The 27,458-nt window shown below is 43.2% G+C and overlaps 1 protein-coding gene across 1 annotated transcript in view; it reads right to left on the bottom strand.

The window, feature by feature from the left end:
• Window positions 1-27,458, bottom strand: part of TG (thyroglobulin) — a 160,486-nt gene that overhangs the window by 127,698 nt on the left and 5,330 nt on the right. The window contains exons 2-14 of the mRNA XM_087930406.1: window positions 26,605-26,713; window positions 25,517-25,614; window positions 23,481-23,684; window positions 20,761-20,920; window positions 20,408-20,514; window positions 18,924-19,067; window positions 17,596-17,781; window positions 15,299-16,345; window positions 11,346-11,930; window positions 7,805-8,041; window positions 5,329-5,466; window positions 4,020-4,097; window positions 1,161-1,273 (exon numbers count right to left, since the gene is read on the bottom strand). Coding sequence (XP_087786532.1) covers window positions 1,161-1,273; window positions 4,020-4,097; window positions 5,329-5,466; window positions 7,805-8,041; window positions 11,346-11,930; window positions 15,299-16,345; window positions 17,596-17,781; window positions 18,924-19,067; window positions 20,408-20,514; window positions 20,761-20,920; window positions 23,481-23,684; window positions 25,517-25,614; window positions 26,605-26,713 — 3,206 coding nt within the window. The remainder of the gene's footprint in view (window positions 1-1,160; window positions 1,274-4,019; window positions 4,098-5,328; window positions 5,467-7,804; window positions 8,042-11,345; window positions 11,931-15,298; window positions 16,346-17,595; window positions 17,782-18,923; window positions 19,068-20,407; window positions 20,515-20,760; window positions 20,921-23,480; window positions 23,685-25,516; window positions 25,615-26,604; window positions 26,714-27,458) is intronic.

Raw genomic sequence — 27,458 nt, 5'->3', positions numbered from 1 at the left:
AAAGTCTGGGGAAATTTTAAGGCGGGAACAGTTTCCTTATGGGAAGCTTCCTGCTCCCGTCCCCACTTTTAAAAACCAACAAAAATCACCACCACCAACAATAGCAAAAATATTCTAGATTTGCATAGGGAGGTTGGGAATGGAAGCTTTTTGTTCCTGACATTCCCATTACCCTCCCTGCCCTTAAAACTCCCCCAAAGGCTCGTGAAAATATATCAGGTTCATCATCATCATCATCACTCTTTTTTAATAACCCCATAAACCCTTGAGAGGTGGAGTCTGGGCAACTAAATGGAGCTGAATATTTACTGGCCGGATGCCTTTCCTGTTGCCAATGCAGAGTTTTATTCAGCAGATATATTCTCAGTGTGCCCAGAGAGAGAAATATTTGCATCCACCTAGGATCAAACTCACAGCCTCCTGATTGTGAGGCAAGAGCTCCACCTCTAAGCCACTGCACCAATCCCTTTCCAAAATCACCAGAAGGCCTCTGTTGGTCCTGAAAATGTCAGGAGACTGATGTGGGGCCCCTAACTCCTCATACGTTCCCCAATCTTGACTTGGTAGATACAAGAAAAGCTCTTAAAGACATCTAAAACCCCAAAAGTCACTCTAGGCATTAGGGAATGCATCAATCATCCTGTTTCCTGTAGATTTAGCATGTCCTCGTGCTAAGCAAGATAATCGGATCGGAGAGGAAGAAGGAGTCATATTTTTAGCAAACCTGGAATTAGCCACATTTCTCCCTGAAAGGAAAGTTTCCCCCTGCCCAGTCATGTCCAACTCTAGGGAGCTGTGCTCATCTCCATTTTCTACTTAAGGAGCCAGCAGACACATTCATGATCATGGTTTGCCATGATTACCTCCAGAGGCACACAGAATGCTGTTATCTTTCCTCAAAGTGGTACCTACTTATCTACTCGCATTTGCATGCTTTCGAACCACTAAGTGAGCGGGAGCTGTAGCAAGGGGTGGGAGGTCACTCAATCTCTATCTGCCAGCCTTCTGGTCGATCAGATCGGCATCTTAACCACTAGGCCACCACGCCCTCTTTCTCACCCACAAAAAAAAATACAAATACAAATATCCCAACCATCAAAGAGGAAAAAAATGTAATAACGTAATAATCAAAATACAATTTTCAGCTTTATGCAACTTGCCTCCAGACAGGATGGAGTAAACAGAGCTGCTGAAGTGGCATTCCGTGTCTCTCCATTCATTCTCCAACTGGCAATCTGGGCATTTACTTGGGAACGTTGACACGATGTCTGACCTGCATTCAGATCATTTTTTTACAGAGTAATATGTATTCCATCTAGCAAACAAGTCTGCAGACCCACTTATTTCTTCACCCCGATTAATTAAAGAACAGTTGCAGAAACTGAGGATTTTTGAAACTAAGTGTTCACTCCAGGCAAAGACACCAGTAGTCAAGGCACAGTGGAAGAAATTCATCCCCAGAATCACTTCATCGATCCAAATAAGTGAGCCAAGGACAAAGTTCAATCCAATCCAATCTCCAAGGACACCTGTAAAATCTCTCACAGCAGACTGAGAAACAAAACACAAATATTCCAAGATCTATGGAGCTGCCATAAAGAAGAATGGGGTCAATCTATTTACAAAAACACCTGAAGGCAGGACAAGAAGCAATGGATGGAAACTCATCAAGGAGAAAAACAATCTAAAACGAAGGAGAAATTTCTTAATAATGAGAACAATTAATCAGTGGAATGACCTGCCTCTAGAAGTTGTGGGTGCTTCATCACTGGAGGTTTTTAAGAAGAGATTGGACAGCCACTGGTCTGAAATGGGATAGCGTCTCCTGCAAGACTAGGCTAGAAGACCTCCAAGGTCCCTTCCTATTCTGTTAAATACAGTAGTCCTCAATTACAACTACTTACACTGAACTTTAACTTTGGTACCTGTGATGACCCAGGGTGGGATACAAAACAAACAGTCACAGAAAACAGGTGAAGCCCCTTTTATTCCTTCACTTTGCTTCCAAGCTCCGAATATCTTTGACGGAAGACAAAAATCTTTCACACAAAAAGTTACACAAAGAAAGAAAAAAGCAAAACAAACCAGGCAAGATGAGGGCTGGAGGATGTCCACAGATAACACACATTGGGAAGGACACCAAGCTCAGAGAGAGCTATAAACTAGAGATATCTACACACTTTGTTTCCAGCATTTGCCAGTACGCAGGTCCAAACTCTTATTCAGTTGTAACAGCTGCAGCCCACGAAGAGGATCAAATCCCTCTCCTCCTGAGTAGACCACACCTCTCCCTTATCCTCTCCTCCCTGCGTGCCCTAGGATGGAGAGGGGATGGGCCTGGGTCCTCCTCTGACTGCTCAGCCAGCCTCTGCCCTTCCCCAGCCTCCTCCACAACCTCTGGAGCCACACTTCCACTCCCTGTCGGCTGTTCCTCCTCTCCCTCAGAGTCAGTCTCCACCAGGGGCATGACAGTCCCTGACTTTATGGTACTCAAATCCAGAGCCCTTTAGGATAGAGGCAGGTTATCAATATGTCCAATTTTTTTTCCTGGAAATGTATTTTCCTGAATAAGAAATTATTTATGGTGTCCCAGGTAGGATTAATCTACACATGGGCTAAGAAACGTAACTCAACCAAAACAAATGTTAGCTTAATACCATGTGTCATCTCTAATATAGACATCCCCATGAGTGGCATAAAAGAACTTCATCTTGGATCCAGTGAAGAAAGTGTTTTTACCCATAGCAGTTTCATGAAGAGTTGAGTACTAGCAGAAATTAACCCTGATCAGTTGATTCTTCCCCAGAAAAAGAAAGCTGGTTTAAAATGCTTAAGATGGGCAGAAGTCTTGCTTGTGTTGTGATCCGGGGCATGTCACAAAAATAACCAAGTCACAAAAGTAGAATAAATTCCCTCTAATGCCTCCAACTTGGGCCTCAATGTCCAATTATCCTCGGCTGGATATCAAACTCTTCCAAAAACAGTCTACAAAGGGAAGAAATGCAGTCCAAAACCAAAGTACAGCTAAATTAGAAATTAAAAAAACCAACACAAACCAATGCTGAAGTAATTAACATGACAGACCAAGATAATAAATAGCAGACTTCCAAAAGAAAACGGAGCACACACAGTTGGGAGGACTCCAAAACTCAGATAAGCTTCGACAAAGATAATGCACGCTTTGCTTCCAGCAAGGTGCTGTGTGCAAACGCCCTTCTTATGTCCTGTTCTCGCATCTGCAACTAATGAAATGGATCAGAGCCTTTTCCTCTCCCATAAGCCATGTTACTCTCTTCTCCGTTCCTCCCTGTGTGCCCTAGGATGAAGAGGGGATGGCCTGGGTCTTCCTCTGAATGCCCATTCAAACTATGCCCATTCCCCGTTTCTTCCACAGCCACCAAATCCACACTCCCACTCTCTGTCAGCTGCTCAATCTCCCCCTCAGAATCAGACTCCAACAAGGGCATGACAGCTTGCTTTTATTTATTTTAGTGGAAAAGAGGCCACATGTGTTTGCAGAAGTGTAGGAATCTTTGCAGAGACTATTTCTCTTTTCTTATGCTTCCTAGGCTGACCAAGCGATCATGCATGAACACTTGGTAATTCTAAGAAGTGCTAATATGATAGCCTATCATTATTGTTGTCCCAAAGGTGCTTTTTCAAGAGGTTTCTTGTTTTTTTTCTTTTGAAGACATTTTGCTTCTCATCCCAGAAACTTCTTCAGCTCTGACAGGATGGTGTTACAGATGTTGCATTAGATTATTTAAACAAATAAGGTCGGTTTTCAATATTTCTGTAATAGCCATATCATCCCAACTGACTGAAGCAACATCACACCTCCATTTCAAGCAAAGCCGACTATTGGTGCCCAAAAATGATTACTGTGATATTTTTATTAAGAAGTTGAACATTTCACCCTGAGTTGACACTCCTACCATTTTATAAAATTATCCTATTCAATTCCCTATCTGTATTGCTTGTTAAGGGGCAACAGCCCAGATTTAAAGAATAAGACTTACACTCGGGCAGTTGTGTTGAGCGTGTCACCAAGGAATCCGAAACATAACGTCCCATCTCATCTACACACCAACAGTGACCTGTGATAAAGAACAAAAATATGTGTTTTGGAACCACTTCATAAAGAGATGTTCCTTGCAGTACATGAGTAGAATTAGTCAATAGTTCAGTAAAGAAGAAATCATTGTATTGAATGTGGCCTGGCAATTTAGTTCGTCTGAACTGGCCTCCACAGAAAAAAAATAATCAGAGCAGACATAAATCTCTATTATACATTTCATTGAAGAAAGCAAGTCCTATGAAGGCTACGTGGCTTTCCCAAAGACTTAAGTTTCATGGTGATAGTGGTGCTTTCCTCCTCTTCAATTAGAAGAATGATCTAAGGATGTATGTAATGAAGGCCCTGTGCTCTTAATGAAGTTTATTCATCTTTTTGAAAACAGAGAGTTAGTTTGGGGTGATGGATAAGGTTCTGAACTAGAAACTGGGAGACTTGTGACTTCCAGTCTTTCATTGGGCATGAAAGCTGACTGGGTGAGTTTGGGCCATCTTGAACTGTTTATAATAAAGGGAGAATATAGTATTTATTATTTATATACAAATGCGTGCAAGGAATTAAATAATGCAAGTAACTAGATTCATTTTTGCTATGTAACCTAGGAAGGAAGGGGGAGGAGGAAGAGGAGGAGGAGGAAGAAGGAGGAGGAGTGGAGGAGAAAGAGAAAGAGAAGGAGAAAGGAGAAGGAGAGGGAGGAGGAGGAGGAAGAAGAAAATGGGGTAGGATGAGGTAGACGAAGATGTGGAGGAAGTGGAAGAAGAAGGAGAGTGTTAGATCGCGGGAAAAGAGACTTGAGATCAGGGTGACTGTTCAGCCCTTTATTTGGTATATAGGTCTGTGCTGGACCTGCGAGCCGCGGCAGCCCTTCATATAGGGATTGCCGGCAGCTCGCAACCAATGACGGCTCTTTGAATCTCCCGCAATCGGCACGGCCAATCATGGTTGATTCATTATGAGCCAATCACTGTTGTTCTTTCCACCAATCACAGAGTAGTCCGTTTGTACCAATCAGATGAGGGTATTCCAAGAATGCTAATATGGAACAGAGAGGAAGAAGAGGAAATGAGGAGAAGAAGGAGGAGGAGAGGAAGGGGAAGAAGAGTAGAAGAGGAAGAAGGAGGAGAGGAAGAGAAGGAAGAGGAGGAGGAGGAAGGAGAAGGAGAGGAGGATTACTATATGTAATTGCTAATATCTACAGCCATGAAAGACCATCAATGTTTACTCAGGCAAATGCCTTCCTAGATATTTCTCACCTGTGCTCTCATAGCACTGGATGGGCTCCCAGTTCCCTTTTCCATCACACTGGGGGATATAAGGCTGAAATGCCAAGCGTTGAACCTTGCCAGGGGAGTTTGGGGATGCAAATAGACTCTTCCGATAAAATTGCAAAGCTACAACAAAGCAAATATGGCTTAAGCAATGAAGGCGGCCACAGAGATGTAGACAATAGAAAACATGGAACTTTTCCGCGACCGATTCATCAGTAGCTATTATGTAGATCATTCAAAAGCAAAATCTGATATAAAATAGATGCAAAAGGGCCCAGCTTCTTCTTCTTCTTCCTGCTCATCATTACTAACCTCTCCAAGCCTCCATACCTCTCCATTTCTACAATTTCTACAATCCAGTTTTCTCCCTTGACCTCCCTTGATTTTCTCCCTACCTATTGCCGGAACCTACCCGTTTCAGGAACTGGGTATGTCTAGTTTAATGAAAAGAAAGACTAGGGGAGACATGATAGCAGTGTTCCAATATCTCAGGGGCTGCCACAAAGAAAAGGGAGTCAAGCTATTCTCCAAAGCACCTGAAGGCAAGAGAAGGAGCAACAGATGGAAACTAATCAAGGAGAGAAGCAACTTAAAACTAAGGAGGAATTTCCTGACGGAACAATTAATCAGTGGAACAACTTGCCTCCAGAAGTTGTGAATGCTCCAACACTGGAAGTTTTTAAAAAGATGTTGGATAACCATTTGTCTGAAGTGATCTAGGGTTTTCTGCCTAGGCTGAGGGTTGGACTAGAAGATCTCCAAGGTCCCTTCCAACTCTGTTATTCTATTCTATTCTATTCTATTCTATTCTATTCTATTCTATTCTATTCATTTCATCTTTTCCCCCAAGGAGAGAATATGAAAAAAGTGCCATATTTGAACCTCCACTCTGTAAAATTGCTGAAGAGGACTGGGTTGAAAATAAACCTATTAGCTTCTATAGTACCACAAAAATGCTAGGCATTTTTTTTTGCTACAGCAGATGAACACAAATACCTTCTTAGAACATTTCCACTGTTACAACCTTCTTTTATCCGTCCCTGCTGAGAAAGGCTCCTGTAGAGCAGGAGCATCCAACCGTGGCAACTTCAAGACTTGTAGATTGCAACTCCCAGAATTCCCCAGCCAGTCATGAATGGGGCTCCCCGCTTCTGGGAATTGAAGTCCGCAAGTCAAGTTGCCAAGGTTGGACACTCCTGCTTCAGAAGTTCACCTTGGAAGGCTGGACAATCACACACGGAAATGCCAAGAGCTGATTTTTATTCATTATTTTGTTTTCTTTTGGGATAACAAACGCTGCAGAAACCAAAGTGACCAAAAACATTTTAACTAACAAATTTTAATATGAGACTTAAGCTGTTGTCTGAAAGATGCTACCAGACCCTATCTGATCTGGTTGCTCCATCACTGGATGTTTTTAAGAAGAGTCTAGACCAGGGGGGTCTTCAAGTTTGACTAGACTTTAAGACTTGTGGACTTCAACTCCCAGAATTTCTCCTCTAGTCATGTTAGCTCAGGAATTCTGGGAGTTGAAGTCCACAAGTCTTAAACTTGCCACGTTTGAAGACCCTTGGTCTAGACGGTCACCTATCTGAAATGGTATTGATTCTCCTGCTTGAGGAGGGGGCTGGACTAGAAGATCCCCAAGGTCCCTTCCAGCTCATTCATTCTATTCTATCTCTGCTTACTGGAGATGAGTGCTTTTCAAATTTGACAGCTCTTAAGGTATGCGGAAATGGGACACAGTGGCTAAGACGCTGAGCTTGTCGGTCAAAAAGGTCGGCAGTTCGGCCATTTGAATCCCAAGCACCGTGTAATGGAGTGAGCTCCCATTACTTGTCCCAGCTTCTGCCAACCTAGCAGTTCGAAAGCACATAAAAATTCAAGTAGAAAAATAGGGACCACTTTGGTGGGAAGGTAACAGCGTTCCATGAGCCTTCAGTGTTTAGTCATGCCGGCCACATGACCACGGAGACATCTTCAGACAGCTCTGGCTCTTCAGCTTTGTAACGGAGATGAACACTGGCCCCTACAGCTGGAAATGACTGGCACATATGTGTGAGGGGAACCTTTATCTTTATCTTTAAGATGTGTGGACTTCAATTTCTGGTATCACCCAGCCATCATTCAGTCTACACATCTTAAAGTTGCTAAGGTTGAAAAACAATGTCAAACACTAACATGGTTCTCCTCCCATGGTATCTATTAAGAGAATAAACAAAGTTTTCAGAGGTATCCACAGAGCAGTCAAAAAAACTTAAGATGGTGGCCACAACCATGTGATCAACAGTCAGGTCATCAATCATATAGTTGTGATCATCATCTTGTTGATCCTCTTCCTGTAGACACTCTAGCAAACCTTACAATGCTAATTCTTCCTTCAGTAATTCAAAATTTACTGGACCACCCCCATTTGACGTTCCTCTAGAAAAATCATTTTTTTAAAAAAAAATTAACATACTGGATTGTGCAGCCAGCTGGATGGCATAATCATTCCCTGCCAACAGTATTTCTGCAAAAGTGCTTTCCAGATGAGAAAAATTACTCCAAAGCTCTTGGCCTCTTAACATGGACACTTGGCTCATTAAAAAACTTTGTCCGAAAGGAAAATGAGAGCTGTTTGACTCCTGAATAAGTTGTTCCACCTTGTTAACAAATTCCACAGCTTCTCGTTTTGCAGATTCACATGTTCCAAGACCTGCAAGAAGACAAAAAGTTTGCTCAGAGTGTGGCAAATCTGGAGGGGGGGGGGAGGAAGAGGAGGGGGAGGAAGAGGAGGAGGGGGGACAGGGAAGAGGAAGGAGGAAAGAAGGAGAAGGAAAGAAAGAATGGGAAAGGGAAGAGGGAGGAGGAGGGGGACAGGGAAAGGGAAGGAGGAAAAGAAGGAAAGAAAGAATGGGAAAGGGAAGAGGGAGGAGGGGGAGGGAAGAGGAGGGAGGAAAAGAAGGAGAAGGTAAGGAAGAAGGGTAAAGGGAAGGAAGGAGTGAGAGGAGGAGAACGTAGCAAGAGAGACAGGGGAGGAGGAGGAAAAGGCAAGGGAGAAGGGGAAAGGGAAGAGTAGGAAGAAGGAGGAGGAGGAGGAAGAAGAGGAAAGGGAAGGCAAAGGGGAAGGATTCAAATAAAAGAAGATGAAGATGATTTTTACTTTGCCTGCATATTAATTAATGGGCAACAGAGACATAATTATTATCTCCCATTCAAGTCAGAGTTCCATTTATTTGTTTGTTTGTTCGTTCATTTAGCCTGGTGTTGCAGCAAGCAAGGAATAAGAAAGAGTCCCTCACTAATTTCAGTTCAACTTCAGTGTGATTATCTGGCTCCCAAATAAAGAGTACCAGTTTATTACATTGATTAATGTTATAATCCCATCCAACAAAAATAATAATAGTGAAGTACAGGGTCTAATTCCAGGCTAAAACAGATAAGGAAATATAGTAATATAATACATACATGCTAAATATAAAGAATCAGCCTTCGAATAAATATATTACCTTTACGCGAGGCCCCACTTTATTCAGTATACTGAACTGCCTTAACTACCCTGTTTCCCTGAAAATATGATCTACCCTGAAAGTAAGTCCTAGCTTGATTTTTTTTACATTTGCGCCCAATATAAGCCCTACCCCAAAAATAAGCCCTAATTAAGATCCCGTCCATTCCAGAGTGGACGGGTAAAAATTAAGCTAGGGTGCTAATAGGGGGGTGCAACTGCCCTACTACTTACCTTTGGACAGTTGTAGCCAGGCCTTGCACACCCTGACATCTACCTCGCTGGCCCATTTCTTCTGCAGCCCTCAAGGCTGGCAAGACTTTCCTGAAGGGTTCCGTAGCTGATAAAAAAAGCTGTGGATTGATCCAGAGCTCTGTTATCGGCTGCAGAGGCCTTCAGGAAAGCCTTGCCGGCTGCAGAAAAAGTTCTTGAAAGCTCTGACAGAGAAAAGGATGCCGGGGGTGACGCATGCAGGTGAGATTAGACAGTAGATGACATCCCCCGAAAATTAGACCTGGTGCTTTTTATGGTGGCAAAGATATATATATATATATATATATATATATATATATATATATATATATATATATATATATATATATATATATATATATATATATATATATATATATATATATATGTGTGTGTGTGTGTGTGTGTGTGTGTGTGTGTGTGTGTGTGTGTGTGTGTGTGTGTGTGTGTGTGTTTTCTGAGGTTCTCGCTGGGTATTTGTATGTGGATCTTTGGTTGTTCGGGTTTTCTCCGGCGTAAGATTTGAAGTATCTAGGCAGCGTTTCGATGAAGTCTCATTCATCATCTTCAGGCTTCTGTCTTCAGCTCTGTGCTTCTCTGAGTGCCTCTCAGAGTGCCTCTCAGAGAAGCACAGAGCTGAAGACAGAAGCCTGAAGATGATGAATGAGACTAGTCATCAAACGTGCCTAGATACCGAATCTTACGCGTGAGGCAACAACCAAAGATCCCTGTCTTATATATATATATATAAGACAGGGTCGTATTTTGGGGGAAACACGATATAAACTTAGCAGTTCTGCTCACAATATATAAATTGGAGCCAGGAAGAAATAATGCATAATTTGAGATTCAGATCCCAGTGGGCTGTTCTCTCAAGTAGGAGTGTTAAATACCTAAGCTTAAAACTGGCTGACCATTGCCACTTGCAAATAATTATGCCCAATTCCTCTTGTATTTATTTAAAATATTTATAGGCAATTTCTCAGTTGTATAAATGTCTCAAAGGACTTCATTAGCCTTATATAAAAGGAAATGTTAACTAGTCAAAGCAACTTAGTAACCTTGCATTTGGAGAACTAAACGAATAAAAGCTAAAAGGGAAAAAAAGAAGGTAGATTTTAGAAAAGGCCCGCTATCCACCAGTGATAATGGCTGATGTTTTATAATGGGAAAAGATTTTCCACAAAAAACCATTACTCTAGGGAAGACTCTATTAATGGTCATTAATCTTTAATTTAAAAAGAAATCTTGGTTTAGTTTAACCCAGATTTGTTCACTGAATCACAATGGCCAGGCTCACACAGAATGCTAAACCACCATCCATGGACTACAAACTAAGCCTAGGGCTATACATAATGGAAAACTAAAACAAAATGAATGCATGGCTTAGCGCAATGTTAATCACATCATAAATGCTTCACTAGACTGAGATTTTGTTCAATCCCGTCAAGACGGGATCAATCTATTCTCTAAAGCAACTGAAAGCTGAAGAAGAAGCAATGGGTGGAAACTAATCAAGTAGAGAAGCAACCTAGAACTAAGGAGAAATTTCCTGACATTTGGAACAATTAACCAGTGGAGATTTTTTTTTTTTTAAGAAAGGTTTGGGCAGCCATTTCTCTGAAATGGTATAGGGCAGGGGTCCCCAAACTTGGCAACTTTAAGACTTGTGGACTTCAACTCCCAGAATTCCTCCTCCAGTCATGTTAGCTCAGGAATTCTGGGAGTTGAAGTCCACAAGTCTTAAACTTGCCAAGTTTGGAGACCTCTGGTATAGGGCCTCCTGCTTGGTGGAAGAGGGGGTGGACTAGAAGACCTCCAGGGTCCCTTCCAACTCAATTATTCTGTTTTGTTATTCTTTCTATGATTCCATCAAGCCTCAAGAATGGTATTAGGATCTCCTGCCATGGGACTCGGAGACCTCTAAGGCAGGGGTGGGATTCAAAAATCCCAGCAATCAGTTCACTGCCTGGTTGCTGGGTGGGCATGGCCGTGGTGGGTGTGGCCTACCACAACTTCCAGGAGGGCCATTTTTTGACTTCCCAAGGGTCCGGAGGCCTCCGACAGGCCTCTGGGAGGGTGAAAATGGCCTCCCACAGGCTCTGGAGGCCCACTGGAAGCTGGAAAAAGGCCCATTCACCCAAACCGGTCTGAACTGGAAGAATCTCACCCCTTGCTCTAAGTCCCTTTCAACCCTATTATTTTATTTGTTCTGATGTTTTGTCACAGGAAGATCTGGTGACTGGCTCAAGTTACTTACAAGTTGGAACTTGGTTTACACTGGCTTGGCTTCCTTGCATGCGTCCCTTTTCATCCACACACCAACAGTTGCGAAGATCAAAATGTCCCAAGGGGATGCTAAAATCACTGTAAGATCCTGGATAATAGTTAAGCCGACCTTGAAGAAGCTGCCAAAAGGTGAATGGGTTCAGTAAAACATTCTCAGAGGATTCTAATGTTTTGCCCTCCAGCAGCTCTCCAGGAACAGCTTCCAAAGAAGAGTATTTGGAAAATTCTGGGAACATATTCTGGCGTCCCGCAGCATAGAGTATGTTGATGAAATCTTCAAAGTTTTGCTGAGACCTTGCCTTGTAGTCTAGGAGTACGTTAGCCAAGTCAACGATGGTAAGCACCTTGTCGTTATTGTTCTGAGCATTCCATCTTTGGTACCATTCAAATGCCTGTTCAGGTGGACCATTGCATTGGACTGGCCTCCACTGACCATCCAGACTGCACTGAGGTACATAAACGCTGGACAGTTGAGTCAAAGAAGCGGGATTCAAGAGAAACTGCTTGGCAGACCTTAGAAAAGCTTTACCAGCTGCAAGATGGCAGTCAGTTGGACCTAAGAAAGAACCAACTTGATCAATACAAAGTCAGTAGAACAGGTGTTTTATAATAGTTGCTCTAGCACAGGAATAGCAATAGCACTTAGACTTACCGGTATATACCGCTTTCCAGTGCTTTCCAGACCTCTCTAAGCGGTTTACAAAGTCAGCTATTGCCCCCAACAATCTGGGTTCTCGTTTTACTGACCTTGGAAGGATGGAAGGCTGAGTCAACCTTGAGCCTAGTGGGATTTGAACTGACAAATTGCAAGCAGCTGGCAGGCAGCAGAAGTAGCCTGCAGTACTACACTCTAACCTCTGCACTGCCAAGGCTCTTAAGAATAAACTGCAATGGATGAGTTTAATTCATTTTAATTAATCAAATCAAATCAGCTTCATTATAGTCAAAGACCTGAGACCAGAATAAATAAAAACCCTTGATGCATATCCAGTTAAAAATCCTAAAATAAAACAATAAATAACAGACAAAATCTATATTAAAATCACAATCTGGCATCAATCGGTCAGTTGCACATTGCCTAACTATGCTGTAATAGCAATCCGTAAACTGTGATGCTCATAGTCATTAAATACTAAAATGCAAAACAACGTAGTAATGCAAGAGTTTGCTACAGTAGTTGTGTAAAATGGTTAGGGTGGATTAATCACCTGTTTCCGATGAATCCCTAGTGCTGCTGTGCAGAATCTAGCCATCTGCTTGGTAATCACCATCTGTTTGTCCTTAAAGGAGGGCTGTGAAAATATCTAGAGACCCCTCACATCCAGGACATAAATTGTTTCAACTTCTATCCTCAAAATGGGCATTTTATAGGGCACTGCACACCAGAACGGCTAGACATGAGGGCAGTTTTTCCCCCACAGGCCATCACTGTGGTAAACAACTAATTCCCACCACACTGTCAAACTATTTACTAAGACTGTATTACCATTATTCTTCTCATCCCTCCTATTACCTATTTCCTTTTCTATTTATGATTGTAACTTTGTTGCTTGTATCTTTACAATTTATATTGTTTTATTTAGTTTCCTAGCATGATTTATGTTGATTGCTTATTTAGTATCCTACAACTACCACTAAATGTTGTATCTTATGAATGTATTTATGATGACTGTGGTAATTATTTATCTTTTATATACACTGAGAGCATTTGCACCAAGACAAATTCCTTGTTTGTTCAATCACACTTGGCCAATAAGGAATTCTATTCTATTCTATTCTATTCTATCCTATTCTATTCTATTCTATTCTATTCTATTATGTTCTGTTCTGTTCTGTTCTGTTCTATTCCCTATTCTATTCTACTCAGTATAAGAATTCTATTCTATGAAGAATAAGAATTCGATTCCATTCTCTTCTTTTCTATTCAGTAGCCATTGGAGATAAACAGTATCAAAATGGCCAGTATACCTATAGATTATTAGGACGATATTGGTTTTTTTAAAAAAAAATATCTATAGAAAGAGCATTGAAGGAGTTTTAATTATTTCATTAATTGTTCAGCTAAATTTAAGATTCCATTTTAAATCCTCATAGGCTTAAAAGATAGACCTGGTCAACTCAATTGAAGATCTAAACTTTTTTAAAAAATAAATGTGACCGTGCTTATATTAAATGCATTTATATAAATTTATGTCTTCGGACAGCAAAAGGGATTAACAGGCAAGTACTGGAAGAAATTACATCAGTCATGTCACTGGAAGGCAAAAGCCACAAAACTGGATCTCACTTATTTTGGCCATGACATGCGGAGGAATTCTATTGAGAAAGAGATTATGCTTGGAAGAGTTAATGGAAAAAGGGAACCAGGCCTCCAAAGAACACGGTGGCTGGACACCATCAAAGCTGACAACAGCCAGAGCATGGAACAACTTGAAGAAGCAGTTATGAGATACAAGGCATGACATTTTACAATTATTCAAGGCATAATTGTAGAAGCATTTCCTTTTTCTCAAAGCTGCATGAAAATAATTCATATTTATGACAGTTGCAATGTCCTGGGATTATGGAATCACCTTTTATGACCTTCTGACACGCAAAGCCAATGATGAAGCCAGATTCACTTAACAACCATGTTATCAACTTAATATAAAAGAGCCCTGATGGCACATTGGTTAAAACACTGTATTGCAGCCTAATTCTGCCCACAGCTTGGAGTTTAATCCTGATGGGCTCAAGGTTGACTCAGCCTTCCATCCTTCTGAAGTTGGTAAAATGAGGGCCCAGATTGTTGGGGGAGATGGGCTGATATTGTAAACCATCCAGAGAGATCTGTAAAGCTGTGATGACCCAGGGTGCGGCACAAAGGCAACACAGTCAGATAGGCAATAAGAGTCCCTTTATTATCTCCAACTTTGCCCCCAATGTCCAGGTTACCTTCTGGCTGAAGACAAACTCTCCCAGGAATAGCTGACTACAGAAAATTAAGTCCAAAACATGAGCAACACAAACTGTAACTTAAAGTCCAAACAAGCCAAACTGAAGTAATTAGTTTGGCAGGGGTGGGGGCAGGAGCAAAAATTTCAGACTTGAAGGCACAGCAAAACTCACATGGTTGGGAAGACACCAGGAACATAGACAAGCCACAACAACATAGGATAAATGCTGGGAGCACATTTGCTCCCAGCAGCTGTCATACTCAGCCTGCCTTTCTTATCAACTGTCTTCCCAGCTGTGGCTAATGAAAGGAATCAGGGCCCTTTCCTCCCCTGTAAGCCTCGCAACCCACATTGCTCTCTTCTCTGTTCCTCCCTGCGTGTCCTAGGATGAAGAGAGGGTGGGCTTGGGTCTTCCTCTGAACTCTCTCATTCTATCTCTCCCCTGCTCTGCCCAGCTGGACTTTGCCCTTCCCCAGCCTCCTCCACAGCCAATGGAGCCACACTCCCATTCTCTGTCAGCTGTCCGGCTTCCTCCTCGAATTCAGACTCTGACATAAAGCATTATGGGGTAATATATAAGTCTAAATGCTGTTGCTATATGTTGGGGACACTAAAAACTGAAAAGTGAGAGTTATTTGAAGATGAGTAGGCCATACGGGACCTCATGCAAGGAGCAATGTTCTATTTTCTTAACCAGGAGATCATATGCTGCTATTCTCATTAAGTTGCCATCTGGTAGGCAGGTTCTACAGAAATCAACACCAATGTTTCCACTTTTAAAAAAACCAAAATTTGGGGATTTGAGTGGGTTTCTCAGGGAGAGAGAGCCTAAATATTTTCTAGACCTAGCAGACTTCTATGAAGTTCTTCCATGACTAGCTTTGCATTCTAAGCTCTATGTATTCATATTTTCATCATCACTCAACATTAGGAACATCTCACAAAAAAGACCCCAAAACAATAATGCATGTGAACATGTGAAACTTACATTGTATGGGGTCTCCAGAATTGGTATTTATTCCTGGAACAGGTGCGCCTTCTGAATTGACACAGAAACAGTTTTTCCCATGGCACTGGACTGGCAGGAATTTGCCTTCTTTGGTGCATGAAGGAACAAATATCTGAGATCCTGCAGGCTGGTCTCTAATTAAGAGTTGCAAACTGGCCCTTTGCTTTTCACACATTGTGGGGCACCGTGGGTTTGTCCCTCGTACTCTGGATCCGGGGATTTCTTTTCCCCTTAAATCTACGCACCAACACTCCCCTCTCTTACACTGAATCTCCTTGTAGTTCCCATCTTCAGTACAGTCTGGCACAAAGACATCATTGTCTTCTTCTGTGCAGTCTCTTGCTTTCAACAGAATCGTCACCACATTGCCTAAATCTTTGGTGACACTTTCTGGGACAGAAATCACATGCTGCAGAAAAGTGAAAAACTCTGGGGCTTCAAGAAGAGAAGCAAGGAATTTGACGGCATTCTGATTGTCCTCTAAATTGACCGTTCGACCAAAACTGTCAATGAGAGATTGGCTCAGATTAAACTTCTCCTGGGAGCTTCCCTGCAAAAGTTGACCAGCCAGTTTACTGAATCCGCTTCTTATCCCAACCTGCTGGAAATACTTGTCCAAATTAAATTTGCTGTTTGGGCCAAGGGCTCCTGTAAAGTTAAACTGGACCAGATTCTTCAAGAACATCCCACCGAAAAGGTTTTCTTGGAATCGCTTGGGGTTGTTGCTAAATCGTAGAGCAACCTGAGCAAGTTCTCGTGAAGGAAACATCCCATCAACTGCTTCACCAAGGAGACTTGCAAATGTGAAGAGCTGAATGGCGCTGTTTCCCTCTGAGATGGAAGGCAGCTCCGTGGAACCCTCAAAAAAGTATCTGAATAAAAAGGGACAAAATCTTGAGGAGCCAACTATTTTCCCCGGCTCTTGAGTAGCAGAAAACAAATTGTTATGACTGAAATGTCCAACGGGGCCATAGAAAAGCCTGGACAGAGATACTAGTCTCTCAGAGACACAGGTGGGCGCCTTGTCTAGAGAAAGGAAAAGATAACAGGAGATTAATTATTATGAAGAATGCAAGAAGAGGCCTGAGACTGGTTCATGCCAAGGACTCATCGAGACCAGCATTTGGTGTCACACAGTGGCCAGAAAGATTTCTCAAAAAAGTTCACTAGCATCAATGTCAGGTGCCAAAAAATCAGGACCATCACTTAAGTTCCAGCACAGAAGATGTATTTGAGCCTATACACAAAAATCTAGTCAACTAAGGCCTAGTGCTAAACTGACATCAGATAAGAGCCAATAGAATCCAAGGGGGGGGGGGTTGGACTTAGACCATTTGTGGGACTCTAATGATTCTAGACTGATAACACGTTTAACTCTGCCCCCGCTCTGTCTGCTCTTCTCCTACAATGAAACTTCTTTCCATTGATGCTGCCCAGCACCTGATATTTAAAGTAAATTGCTTGTGATCAAGGTGATAATGAGACCTTAAGATTGGCAGCCATTAATAACCTATCCTCCTTGAATATGTTTTGTTCTCTTCAAAAACCATATAAACCGGAGCTCGTCCCCAAAAGATGGCCCAAAATTCCATAAATAAAAATCTGCATTGTATTACATAGAACAGCTTGCCTTTCTTGGAATTTTGTTTCAATACTCTCACCAACCTAATGAGAAGAAGAGCGGGGGGGGAACCTTTATCTTCCTATATTTTAAGAACATAAGAATAACTCTGCTGGATCAGTCCAAGGTCCAGCATCTTTGATCATTGTGATTGGTTAGATCAAGAGTGTCAAACTCAAGGCTTTCAGGCCGATTTGGCCTGTGGAGTGCTTAGATCTGGTCCAGGGGGCCACCCTGGAAACATCGGACCAGTCTGCGGTGCCTTTGCCAGCAAAAACAGAGCTCGGGAGGGCTGCATGCAGCCCTCCTGAGCTCCATTTTTATGGCACCAGGGTTGCCGGAGGCCATCGCAGCCAAAAACAGAGCTCGGGAGCCTGTTTTCTCTGGAAGAGCTTTTGGGCCACCACAGGAACCCATGACATAAGTGACGTCAAGTTGGCCATATCCATCCCTGGCCTTGCGCCCTGCCCTGCCACCCACTGAGGTCAAACATTACCCTAATGTGGCCCACAATGGAATTGAGTTTGACACCCCTGGGTTAGATGTTTTGGGGGAATTCAGAAATGAGAAATTCACTGCTATTGCATTGCAATTGATATTTGATATTAAGCTAGGAATGAAAATCCTTGATGAGCATATTTCTGGCTTTACCTACCACAGATTGGTTGCTCTCCTCTCCTTCTTGTTCCAGGGATCTCCTGTCCTCTGTTGTCGACACACCAACATTCTCCATTAAATTGACATTGCATCGGCTTATAGGCACCATTATCTTCACACAATGGTTTATAATCCTCCTCAAAACGAGTGGCAGTGAAATACTCTATTTCACACTTGGAAGGGCCTTCAAAAGAAAAGTAGAACGGAACCAGTTTTCATTCACATGTACATTTGTTCTGGTGTCTGGCAAATATCCTGAAAAAACGGTCTAATGGAAAAAATTCCAGAAGAAAAAGACTCGAACCAGTGGGCTCCTGAAGGATTTTAATTACACCGGTATTGATTTGGCTGGGCTCTGTATTCTGCATTTTTACTGTTGATCAGATAGGTAGGTAGGTAGGTAGATATTATAGATATATATACATAAAATGATATAAATGTAACAATAAATCAATAAAAATAAGAATGATCCTCTGTTCAACTACTATGGGTAGAATAGAAGTTGAGAGAAGAACCATCTCATTTCACAAGCAACAATGCAGATAGTCCTTGACTTACAACCACAATTGAGCCCAAAATTCCCATTGCTAAGCATGACACTAGTTAAATGACTTTTGCCACCTTTATTGCCACAGTTGTTAAGTGGCAGTTGTTAAAGATAGTGACACGGTTATAAACTGATTCTGGCTTCCCCATTGACTTCAATTGTCAGAAGGTCACAAAAGGGGTTCACATGGACCTGGGACACCGCAACCGTCATAAATGTGGGTCAGTTGCCAAGCATCCGAATTTTGATCATGTGATTGTGGGGATGCTGCAATGGTTGTAAGTGTAAAAAATAGTCATAAATCATTTTTTCGGTGCCGTTGAGACTACTAATGGTCAGTAAACAAATGAATGTAAGTCTGTAGATGTTGACTTGCCTTCTTTGGATTTGTGTTTTCTAAACCCGCAGAACTGTATGCTACATAATGTCAAGCTTCAAAATTTGCTTTTGCTGTTTCAGCCATTTTCAATACTCAACTTGACAACAACCCAAGGGGGGAAGGAGAAGAAGAATGGAATGTACTTTCTCGGCAATGAGACAACAGCCATGGGAACCAAGGACATGTGTTTGCCAGAGCCAAAAAGACTTTCTCATAACAAGATTAAGAAACAGAATTGGACAGTGTGAACTGGCCTAATAGGGGAGGGAGAATCTATACTTTAACTATATGGGCTTGCGGAGGAAATAGCTAAATCTGGTTTTGCTTTCATATGTGCCAAAATGATGCACTCAATCAAGCTTTGCTTGAGAAGTTTGTCAGTCAGAACCTTGACACGTACATCTGAACCTTCCAGTTGTTGCAAGTTGCACTCCCAGGAAACGTCTCTGTAGGATCCTGTACATGCTACTTTCAGCAAAGGTAGGAGCTGGTTCCAGCGATGCAAAAACTGTGTCGTACACATTTTCAAGCAACATTTCCAGACCTGGGAAAGAAGAGAACATTTTAGAAGAGCATCTTCAACAGATGTTTGCCCTTCAGCTATTCAAATCTTTTTTCTTCATTTAATTAAGTTATATCAAATGGTCCCTTGGACAGCAAAGGTGACCAACCAGCAAGTACTGGAGGATATAACAGCAGATCGGACACTAGAAGGCAAAAATCACAAAACTGCATCTCATTTACTTTGGCCATATCATGCGGGGTGGGTGGGTGGGCGAGTGGAGGAAGCAATTTTGTTGGGAAGATTCCATTTTAAATCCTCACAAGCTTAAAAGATAAACCAACCTGGTCAACTGGATAGAAGATCTAAACTTTTTTAAAAATAAATGTGACCGTGCTTATATTAAATGCATTTATATAAATTTATGTCTTCGGACAGCAAAGGGGTTTAACAAGCAAGTACTGGAAGAAATCACACCAGTCATGTCACTGGAAGGCAAAAGCCACAAAACCGGGTCTCACTTATTTTGGCCGTGACATGCGGAGGAATCCTATGGAGAAAGCGATTATGCTTGGAAAGAGTTAGTGGAAAAAGGGAACCAAGCCGCCAAAAACGTGGTGGCTGGACACCATCAAAGCTGACACCAGCCAGAGCATGGAACAACTCAAAGAAGTACAGCAAGATTGTCTATGGAGATTCTCAATCATCCAGGTCATGGTTGTCCCAGAGATGTTTTTTCAAGAGGCAACTGAACTTTCTTGGTTTTTCTTTGAAGATGTTTCATTTCAGCTCTGCTGAAGAAGTTTCTTGGATGAGAAGCGAAATGTCTTCAAAGAAAAACCAGTAGGTCCAGTTGTCTCTTGAAAAAGCGCCTTTGGGATAGTGCAAGGTTGGAAGATTTGGAAACATCTGGTCCATAGAATCACCGGCTTAAGGTTGACTCAGCCTTCCATTCTTCCAAGGTCAGCAAAATGAGGACCCAGATTATTGTGGGCAACAGGCTGACTCTGTAAACAATTCAGAGAGTGCTGTAAAGCACTATGAAGCAGTATATAAGTCTAAGTGCTATTGCTATTAATGTATTGGCTCACAAAAATGCTTTCCTTGGCACAATCAACATCTAGGATTCAATGACGTCAAGATGGTGTTCAATCCAACCCAAACAGTTGTCTAACCTCAAGTCCATTTTACTACTGATGGAAAGCACCTACGTTTTGTCTGGATTTAAGTTTTGCTTGTGTTGCTTCATCCCAACCTGGAAGAGGATCATGGCTTGCATGATGTACATCTTGGATCTCTTCTTCTTCCAAAACAGATTTACTTTTTGCTAGGCAAAAAGTGTCAAGTTTTCACTTTTAGGAGACTCCCGCCGGTAGACTCACCTGTATCTTCTAGTTCTCTCCCAAGGCTGTCTGCACAGTAACAGTATCCATTGATTTCAGGGAACAAATTTCGGAAGGAACTAAATGTTAAGAACGCTTTGGGGAACCTGAAAGAGAAATCCAGCTATTAGAAAATTCAGTATATGAGATTTTCCAGTGGTGAGATTCAACCGGTGTAACAACCAGTTCACCCGAACCGGTCCATACCAGCTGAATTCCATCCGTGGTCCAAAGTATCATCGTTGATAGTCCAGATTACCTCAACTCATGGGGCTTTTACCAGAGCTAGAATGTCTTCCTATCTTCGTCAATGGCAGGACGAAGCACTGAGCATTGCAAAAAGTTCTTTTTACCTGTTAAAATGATGGATGAGATCGAAGACCATCCTATTGGTTGTGTTGACAAATTTGCATTGGACAGGCAGGAATTCTCCATCAGTTGAGCATTGTGGAGGGCTCTTTTCTCCAATGCCATGCAGAATGCGGCGGTCTCGAATCTCACACTGGCCTGGACCTGACAAGCGAAAATATTGCTTTTATTCCAGCTTCTTTGTTTAAGAAAAGCAGTTGTCAGAACTTTTCAAAGCACTTTCAGAAGAGATTTTCCCCCGCCATCCCATATACATTGCTCATTCTCATCTCTTTACCAAGCAGGTCGGTTTTTTTCCATCTATTTCTCACTCTGCTTCTCTAACTTTGAGGAGAGAAAGGATGACTGATAGGTTGAAAAGATAATGATGGGAAGGAAGGAAGGAAGGAAGGAAGGAAGGAAGGAAAGGAAGGAAGGAAGGAAGGAAGGAAGGAAGGGAGGAAGAAAAGAAAGAAGGGAAGGGAAGGAGGCAGAGGCGGATGAAGGAAGGAAAGAAGAAGGGAGGGACAGATGAAGGAAGGAAAGGAAAGAAAAGGAAAGGAAGGAAGGAAAAGAAGAGAGGGAGGGAGGAAAGAAGGAAGGAAAGGAAAGGAAGGAAAGGGAGGGAAGAGAGAGGAAGGAAGGAAGGAAGGAAGGAAGGAAGGAAGGAAGGAAGGAAGGAAGGAAGGAGGAGAGACAGAGGAAGGAAGGAAGAAGGGGAGGGATGGATGAAGGAAGGGAAGGCAAGGGAAGGAAGGAGGAAGGGAGGGAGGGAGGAAGGAAGAAAGGAAGGAAAAGAAGAATGGGAGGGAGGAAAAAAAGAAGGGAAGGAGGGAGGGATGGATGAAGAAAGGAAAGAAGGGAGGGATGGATGAAGGAAGGAAAGGAAAGGAAGAAAGGGAGGAAAAGAAGGGAGGGAGGGAGGAAAGAAGGAAGGAAAGGAAAGGAGAGAGGGAGGGAAATAGAAAGGAAGGGAGGAAGGAGGGATGGATGGATGAAGGAAGGAAAGAAAGAAGAAGGGAGGGAGGGATGAAGGAAGGAAAGGAAAGGAAAGGAAAGGAGGGAGGAGGAAGGAAGGAAGGAAGGAAGGAAGGAAGGAAGGAAGGAAGGAAGGAAGGAAGGAAGGAAAAACAGACACTGGGAGTTGAAATAATAAAACTCTATTTTGAATTTTGCTCTTCGGCTCTTCAACTACTTTTGCAGAACACTTAACCTATTTTCTGCATTTTACAGTACTTCAAAGTAAGAATTCCCTGAAATGACTTGGTCTGAAGATTGTACTAAGCCAGAAAAAGGAAGCCTGGTTACAACTAATTAGGTTGATGATTATTCTGCCAATGCAATCTTGGTATTTAAAATGCCTTGGTTTTAGCATGTTGTGAAAACAGACAGCCTCTGAATATTATCACCCCTTTCAAATGTGCCTCTTAGGCTTTGTTGGAGGAAAGAAACCTGCATTCTTGATCAGTCGATTACAGAAGTTGTTTAGAGAAGTCTTCAATTTTTCATTCCCCCTTGAAAGAGAGAAAGAAATATTTCCCCCTCCTTAATAGGCAGGAATCTATTTTATCTATTTTGGGTATTAAAGGTAAACCAGTCTCACATTAGAACGTAGAACAACAGTTGGGAGGGACCTTGGAGGTCTTCTAGCCCAACCCTCTGCTCAGACGGGAAACCCAGTGATGGCTAACCTTTTTGGCATCGCATGCGCACACATCTCCCACATTCGCCCCGCCTCCCACGCATGCATGGCAGATACCAGAAAATCAGCTGGCTGGTGGGAGGTGTGAACACATGTGCAGTAGAAGTGAGCTGGGGCAACAATGGCTCATGTGCCCGCGAAGATGGCTCTGCATGCCGCTTCCGTCACGCATGCCCTAGGTTCGCCATCACAGCCCTATACCATTTCAGACAGATGGGTATCCAGTCTCTTCTTTAAAACTTCAAGCGTTACTCAGCTTCCTCCTGCACATTCTTATCCGGATGAAAGCTTCTTTGTGGCGGCCAATGCTGACTGCCGCTCCACCGCTTTCGGAAAAGGGAGTTAAGCCAGCTGAGGAGAGGGGTTGCGATTCCCCCGGATCCCTGCTGGATCTCCCCTGTCTTCAGTTACCTCTACGGGCTAACTATTAGCCCCCAAATCTGGCTGGATCGGGGGCACTCCAGTGGTGAGCGCAGCAGAAACCGCACACAATAGCGGATTCCTGCCGCGGCCGAAGCCTTGCAAACCGGTTCTCCTTCATTCTAAGTTGCTCTCTCTCCTTGATTAGTTTCCACCCTTTGCTTCCTGCCCTGTCCTCAGGCACTTTGGAGAACAGTTTGACTCTGTCTTCTTTATTTTTTGTGAAAGCGTTTTTTGGAAATGGATGTGCAAAATGTTTCAGGGTAGAACCAGGCTGTTTTCAACTTAACAGTTGGCAAGGCATCTTTGAGCTGAAGTTGGAGGAATGTTCCCCTTAGGGCAGGGCTCCCCAAACTTGGCAACTTTAAGACTTATGGACTTCAACTCCCAGGATTCTCCAGCCAGCAAAGCTGGCTGAAGAATCCTGGGAGCTGAAGTCCACAAGCTTTGCTGGATGGAGAATCCTGGGAGTTGAAGTCCACAAGTCTTAAAGTTGCCAAGTTTGGGGGCCCCTGCCTTAGGGAGATGAGTTTGGGTAGGAAAGGAACTCTCGTGACTACATCTAGTTTAAATGCCCAAATTATGTTTTGACTAACAACTTACATTGCCTTGGTTTTCCTTTCTGCCTGGTCCCATAAATCTCCATCCCTTCGCCGTCCACGCACCAGCATTGTTCCACAGCCAAGTCACACTGTATGGGGTCAAAGTCACCTGAATCCAGACACTGTGGTATGTAGGCAGTTTCACTGCTATTGATGTAACGGCTGACCAGAATCTGCTGCTTTTGAAGCTGGCAGAAGGACAAACCTACAGCAGGAAGAAACATGAAGTACGGTCAGCTGCCACCTCGCTCTTGCTCGTGTTTCGCTACCATACAAGGAGAGTCTGCCATGAACTCTGGGGAGGGTGGATGAGAGGAGGATATTTGGGGGGAAACGAAAGTATAACCTTCTACATCTCCCTAAGATTCTGCTTCAATTAAGAATTCCAACAATAAGGGGGCCCGGGGTTGGGGTTGTATTTTTTCAGGGGAAGAAATTAAAAAAAAGAAAAACGGAAAGGGGGGGGGGTTAAAAAAGAGGAAAAGAAGTGTATTAAATGGTAGGGAGGGTATCTTGAAGCAAGTATGCTCTGGCAGTGCTCCCTACAATAACAGAATAACAGAGATGGAAAGGGACTTTGGAGATCCTTCTATGCAGAGGTCGCCAACCTTTTGGGCCTCAGGGACCACCAAACTTATAATTTTAAGTCCTGCGGATCAGAGACCCTGGGAAAATCACCAAAAAAGTCTGCAGGAAAATTCCCCGCCCCATTCCCCTACCGATCGATCATTCTTCATTTGGGATCGCGGGATACCATCTCCAGCTCCATTCTCAGGGGGAGAGAGAGGGAGAGAGACTTTTAGCTTCATGCAAGGAAAGCAGCAGAAGCAGCAGAAATCTTTCTTTCTCTCCCCCAAACTCCTCCAGAACTGAGTCTTTGTGAGACTTGTCACGCCGGTGCAGCCTCTTGGAGCAGGATGCCTTGCAGGGTCCCAAAGACTCACTTCTGGCGGAGTTTGGGGGAGAGAAAGAAAGACTTTTGCTGCTTTCCTTGCGTGCAGCCAAGACCAGAAGAAGAAAGAAGCAGAAAGAAGCAGCCCGGTGGCCAGGCCAAGCGCGTGGGGCGAGTGGGGAAAGTTTTCCCCCCTTCGCCCTTTCCCCCCTCCCACATTACCTCATGTTGTTTGCAATGCATGTGATGGAAGCCTTGTGTTCGCGCGCAGCCTGGATTAATTGCTTTGGGGGGTGCTTTGGGGGTGACATTTCTCTGTGGACCACCAACATTTTCTCATGAACCACCGGTGGTCCCCGGCCCACTGGTTGGCGACCATTATTCTAATCCAAGCCTTTGCTCAAGCATCCATCCCTATATTATTCCAGACAAGTGGTTGTCCAGTCTCTTCTTAAATCAACCAGTGATGTTCTCTGAACATTTGAAAAGCATTTCACTTTCTGAGGAAGATATTTTCTTAAAGACCATAGTAAATGCTAAGTCCCTTGGAGTTAGAAGAAGCATTTAAAAGGAGATCTTGACTTGCGACCGCAATTGGGACGAGGTGGTTGTTAAGTAAGTTGTGCCTGATTTTATGACCTGATCTCCTTCAGAATCCCTGAACATTCCCAAGGAAATGTAGCCCATTGAGTAAGATTCTTGTAATATAGGTGACTAACAATAAACTTTCTGCCTGATATTATTCAGCGGTGGTTGCTGGTGGTTGTGGGTTACCTCAACTGAGGCGCGGCAATCTGCTCTGCCACGTGAATCAGCTGAGCTAAGAAGCAACGGAATATAGGAAAGGAGAGAAATAAGACCAAGGGTGGGTGGGCAGGGATAGTCAAAATTTTCCCTACCGGTTCTCCGAACCAGTCAAAATTTTCACTACCTGGACGCAAGAATCAGTCCAAACCGGCTGAATACCACTCCTGATGTTTGTGTATACATCAACTATTTTCTGTCTAACATCCCACTGTATGTCCCAAAATATATCTTAAATGCAGGAAACAAGAGGTGAGTCTCTCTCTCTCATACACAAACACAGATGCAGACCACAATTCTTGGTGTTTTGAAACAAAAGTTCACAACAAGGAGGAACTTACAAGTCAGAGACGATCCAGACTGTTTAGTCCCTGGGACCTCAATGCCCTTTTCATCTACACACCAGCAGGAAACCCCATTTTTATTGCACTGTATGTTCCTGGTGGACAAAAACGTGATTTCCAACATTATTACGCTTTTTATACATGTACAGTATTAAGATTGACAAACCTTTGTAAGAAGCACCACTTATTTTCCAAATGTTAGCTCGTTCGCTGTTGCTTTGATCTTAGGGGGCGATGTAAGGAAGGAAGTGAGCCAATGCCTTTTTGAGCTGATAACTTCCCTAAAAACTAAATCCGTGTTTCTCAACCTCGACAGCTTTGAAATGTGTGGACTTCAACTCCCAGAATTCCCGACTGGTTTGTTTATGGGCATTTCCAGATCAAAAGTATCTCAGGTAGCAGTTTAATGCAAGGGGTTCCAAATTTGGCTACTTTAAGACTTATGAACTTCAACTTGCAGAATTCTCCATCCAGTATGGCTGGCTGAGGAATTCTGGAAATTGAAGTCCAGAAGTTTTAAAGTTGCCAAGACTGGAGACCCCCGGTTTAATGGATCAATATTACATAAGCTAGCCCTGGTTATACAGTATCTGGTACCTCTTAGGAGCAATGGTGGGATTCAAAAATTTTTACTACCAATTCTGTGGCCATGGCTTGGTGGGCATGGTGTGGCTTGATGGGTGTGGCAAGGGGAGGATACTGTAAAATCTCCATTCCCTCCTCTCTCCTGGATGAAGGTTACTGCAGAATCCCATTCCCTCCCCACCCTACTAGCCTGCTTTCCAGCTCCGTTCTCTTCTGCAGGGCAACAAAAGAAGCCCCAGCCGATCAGCTGGGACTCGGGAGGCAGAGAATAGATGGGAGCGGGGCCAGTCAGAGGTGGGATTTTCCAGTTCTCCGAACTACTCAAAATTTCCACTACCGGTTCGCCAGAACCAGTCAGAACCTGCTGAATACCATCTCTGCTTAGGAGGCCATGGCGATAGGCAAACTACGACACTTCAGATTTGCTGAACCAAAATCCCCATCTTTCTCCTGAGCGGTTAACCATTCTTCCAAGAAATTGGAAATTGTGCCAACATTACCTAAACTGTCCGTCTTCTGAGCATTGAGGGATGTAGTCTTCTCCATCACGAAAGGCCTTCTCCCGCCAAAGTTCACATGGACGAAGGGGCTGGGTTTCAGCCTCATATTCTATACATTCAGAAGAAGGCAAAGTTATGGCACCAAATCCCTTCCTCCTCTCCTAACCTCTCTTTGCTCTTTTTCACGGTTTGATCCCAAAGACTGGGAAAAGACACACAAATGAAAATGTGTTTTCAGGAGAACTGTTGTGCTCTAACACCCTGGTTTCTGTATTCTGAACCGTTAAGTTCCCCTCACACATATGTGCTAGTTGTTTCCGGCTCTAGGAGGCGGTGCTCATCTCTGTTACAAAGCCGAAGAGCCAGCGCTGTCCAAAGACGTCTCCGTGATTATGTGGCCAGTATGACTAAATGCCGAAGTTGTACGGAACCCTGTTTCCTTCCTACTAACGTGGCCCTTATTTTTCTTCTTGCATTTTTACATGCTTTCAAACTGCTCGGTTGGCAGAAACGGGAACAAGTAATGGGAGCTCACTCCGTTACGCAGCGCTAGGGATTCGAACTGTCGAATTGCCGACCTTTCTGATCGACAACCTCAGCGTCTTAGCCACTGAGCCACCTTAAGGTAAGGTACCTGCAAAGAAAGCGATGCTATTTACTTACCAAAGATGCTAGCCAGCACTCTCTGGGTAAAGCAAAGAAGGGTGATGAACAGCAAGGACTTCATTTTGGAATGTTGGAGGACTGTCTCCCTCGCGAGGGAAAGGCCTCCAACCTACACTCTGGAGAAGGTCTCAGCCAGTATTTTATAGCTGCTGCCCCTCAAATCAACCTTCACTTATGAAATGGAAGAC

Source organism: Pseudonaja textilis, chromosome 3 (assembly GCF_049901715.1).
Source record: "Pseudonaja textilis isolate UNSWEBS1 chromosome 3, rPseTex1.2, whole genome shotgun sequence".
Lineage (NCBI taxonomy): Eukaryota > Metazoa > Chordata > Lepidosauria > Squamata > Elapidae > Pseudonaja > Pseudonaja textilis.
This window is presented reverse-complemented; position numbering and strand designations above follow the sequence as displayed.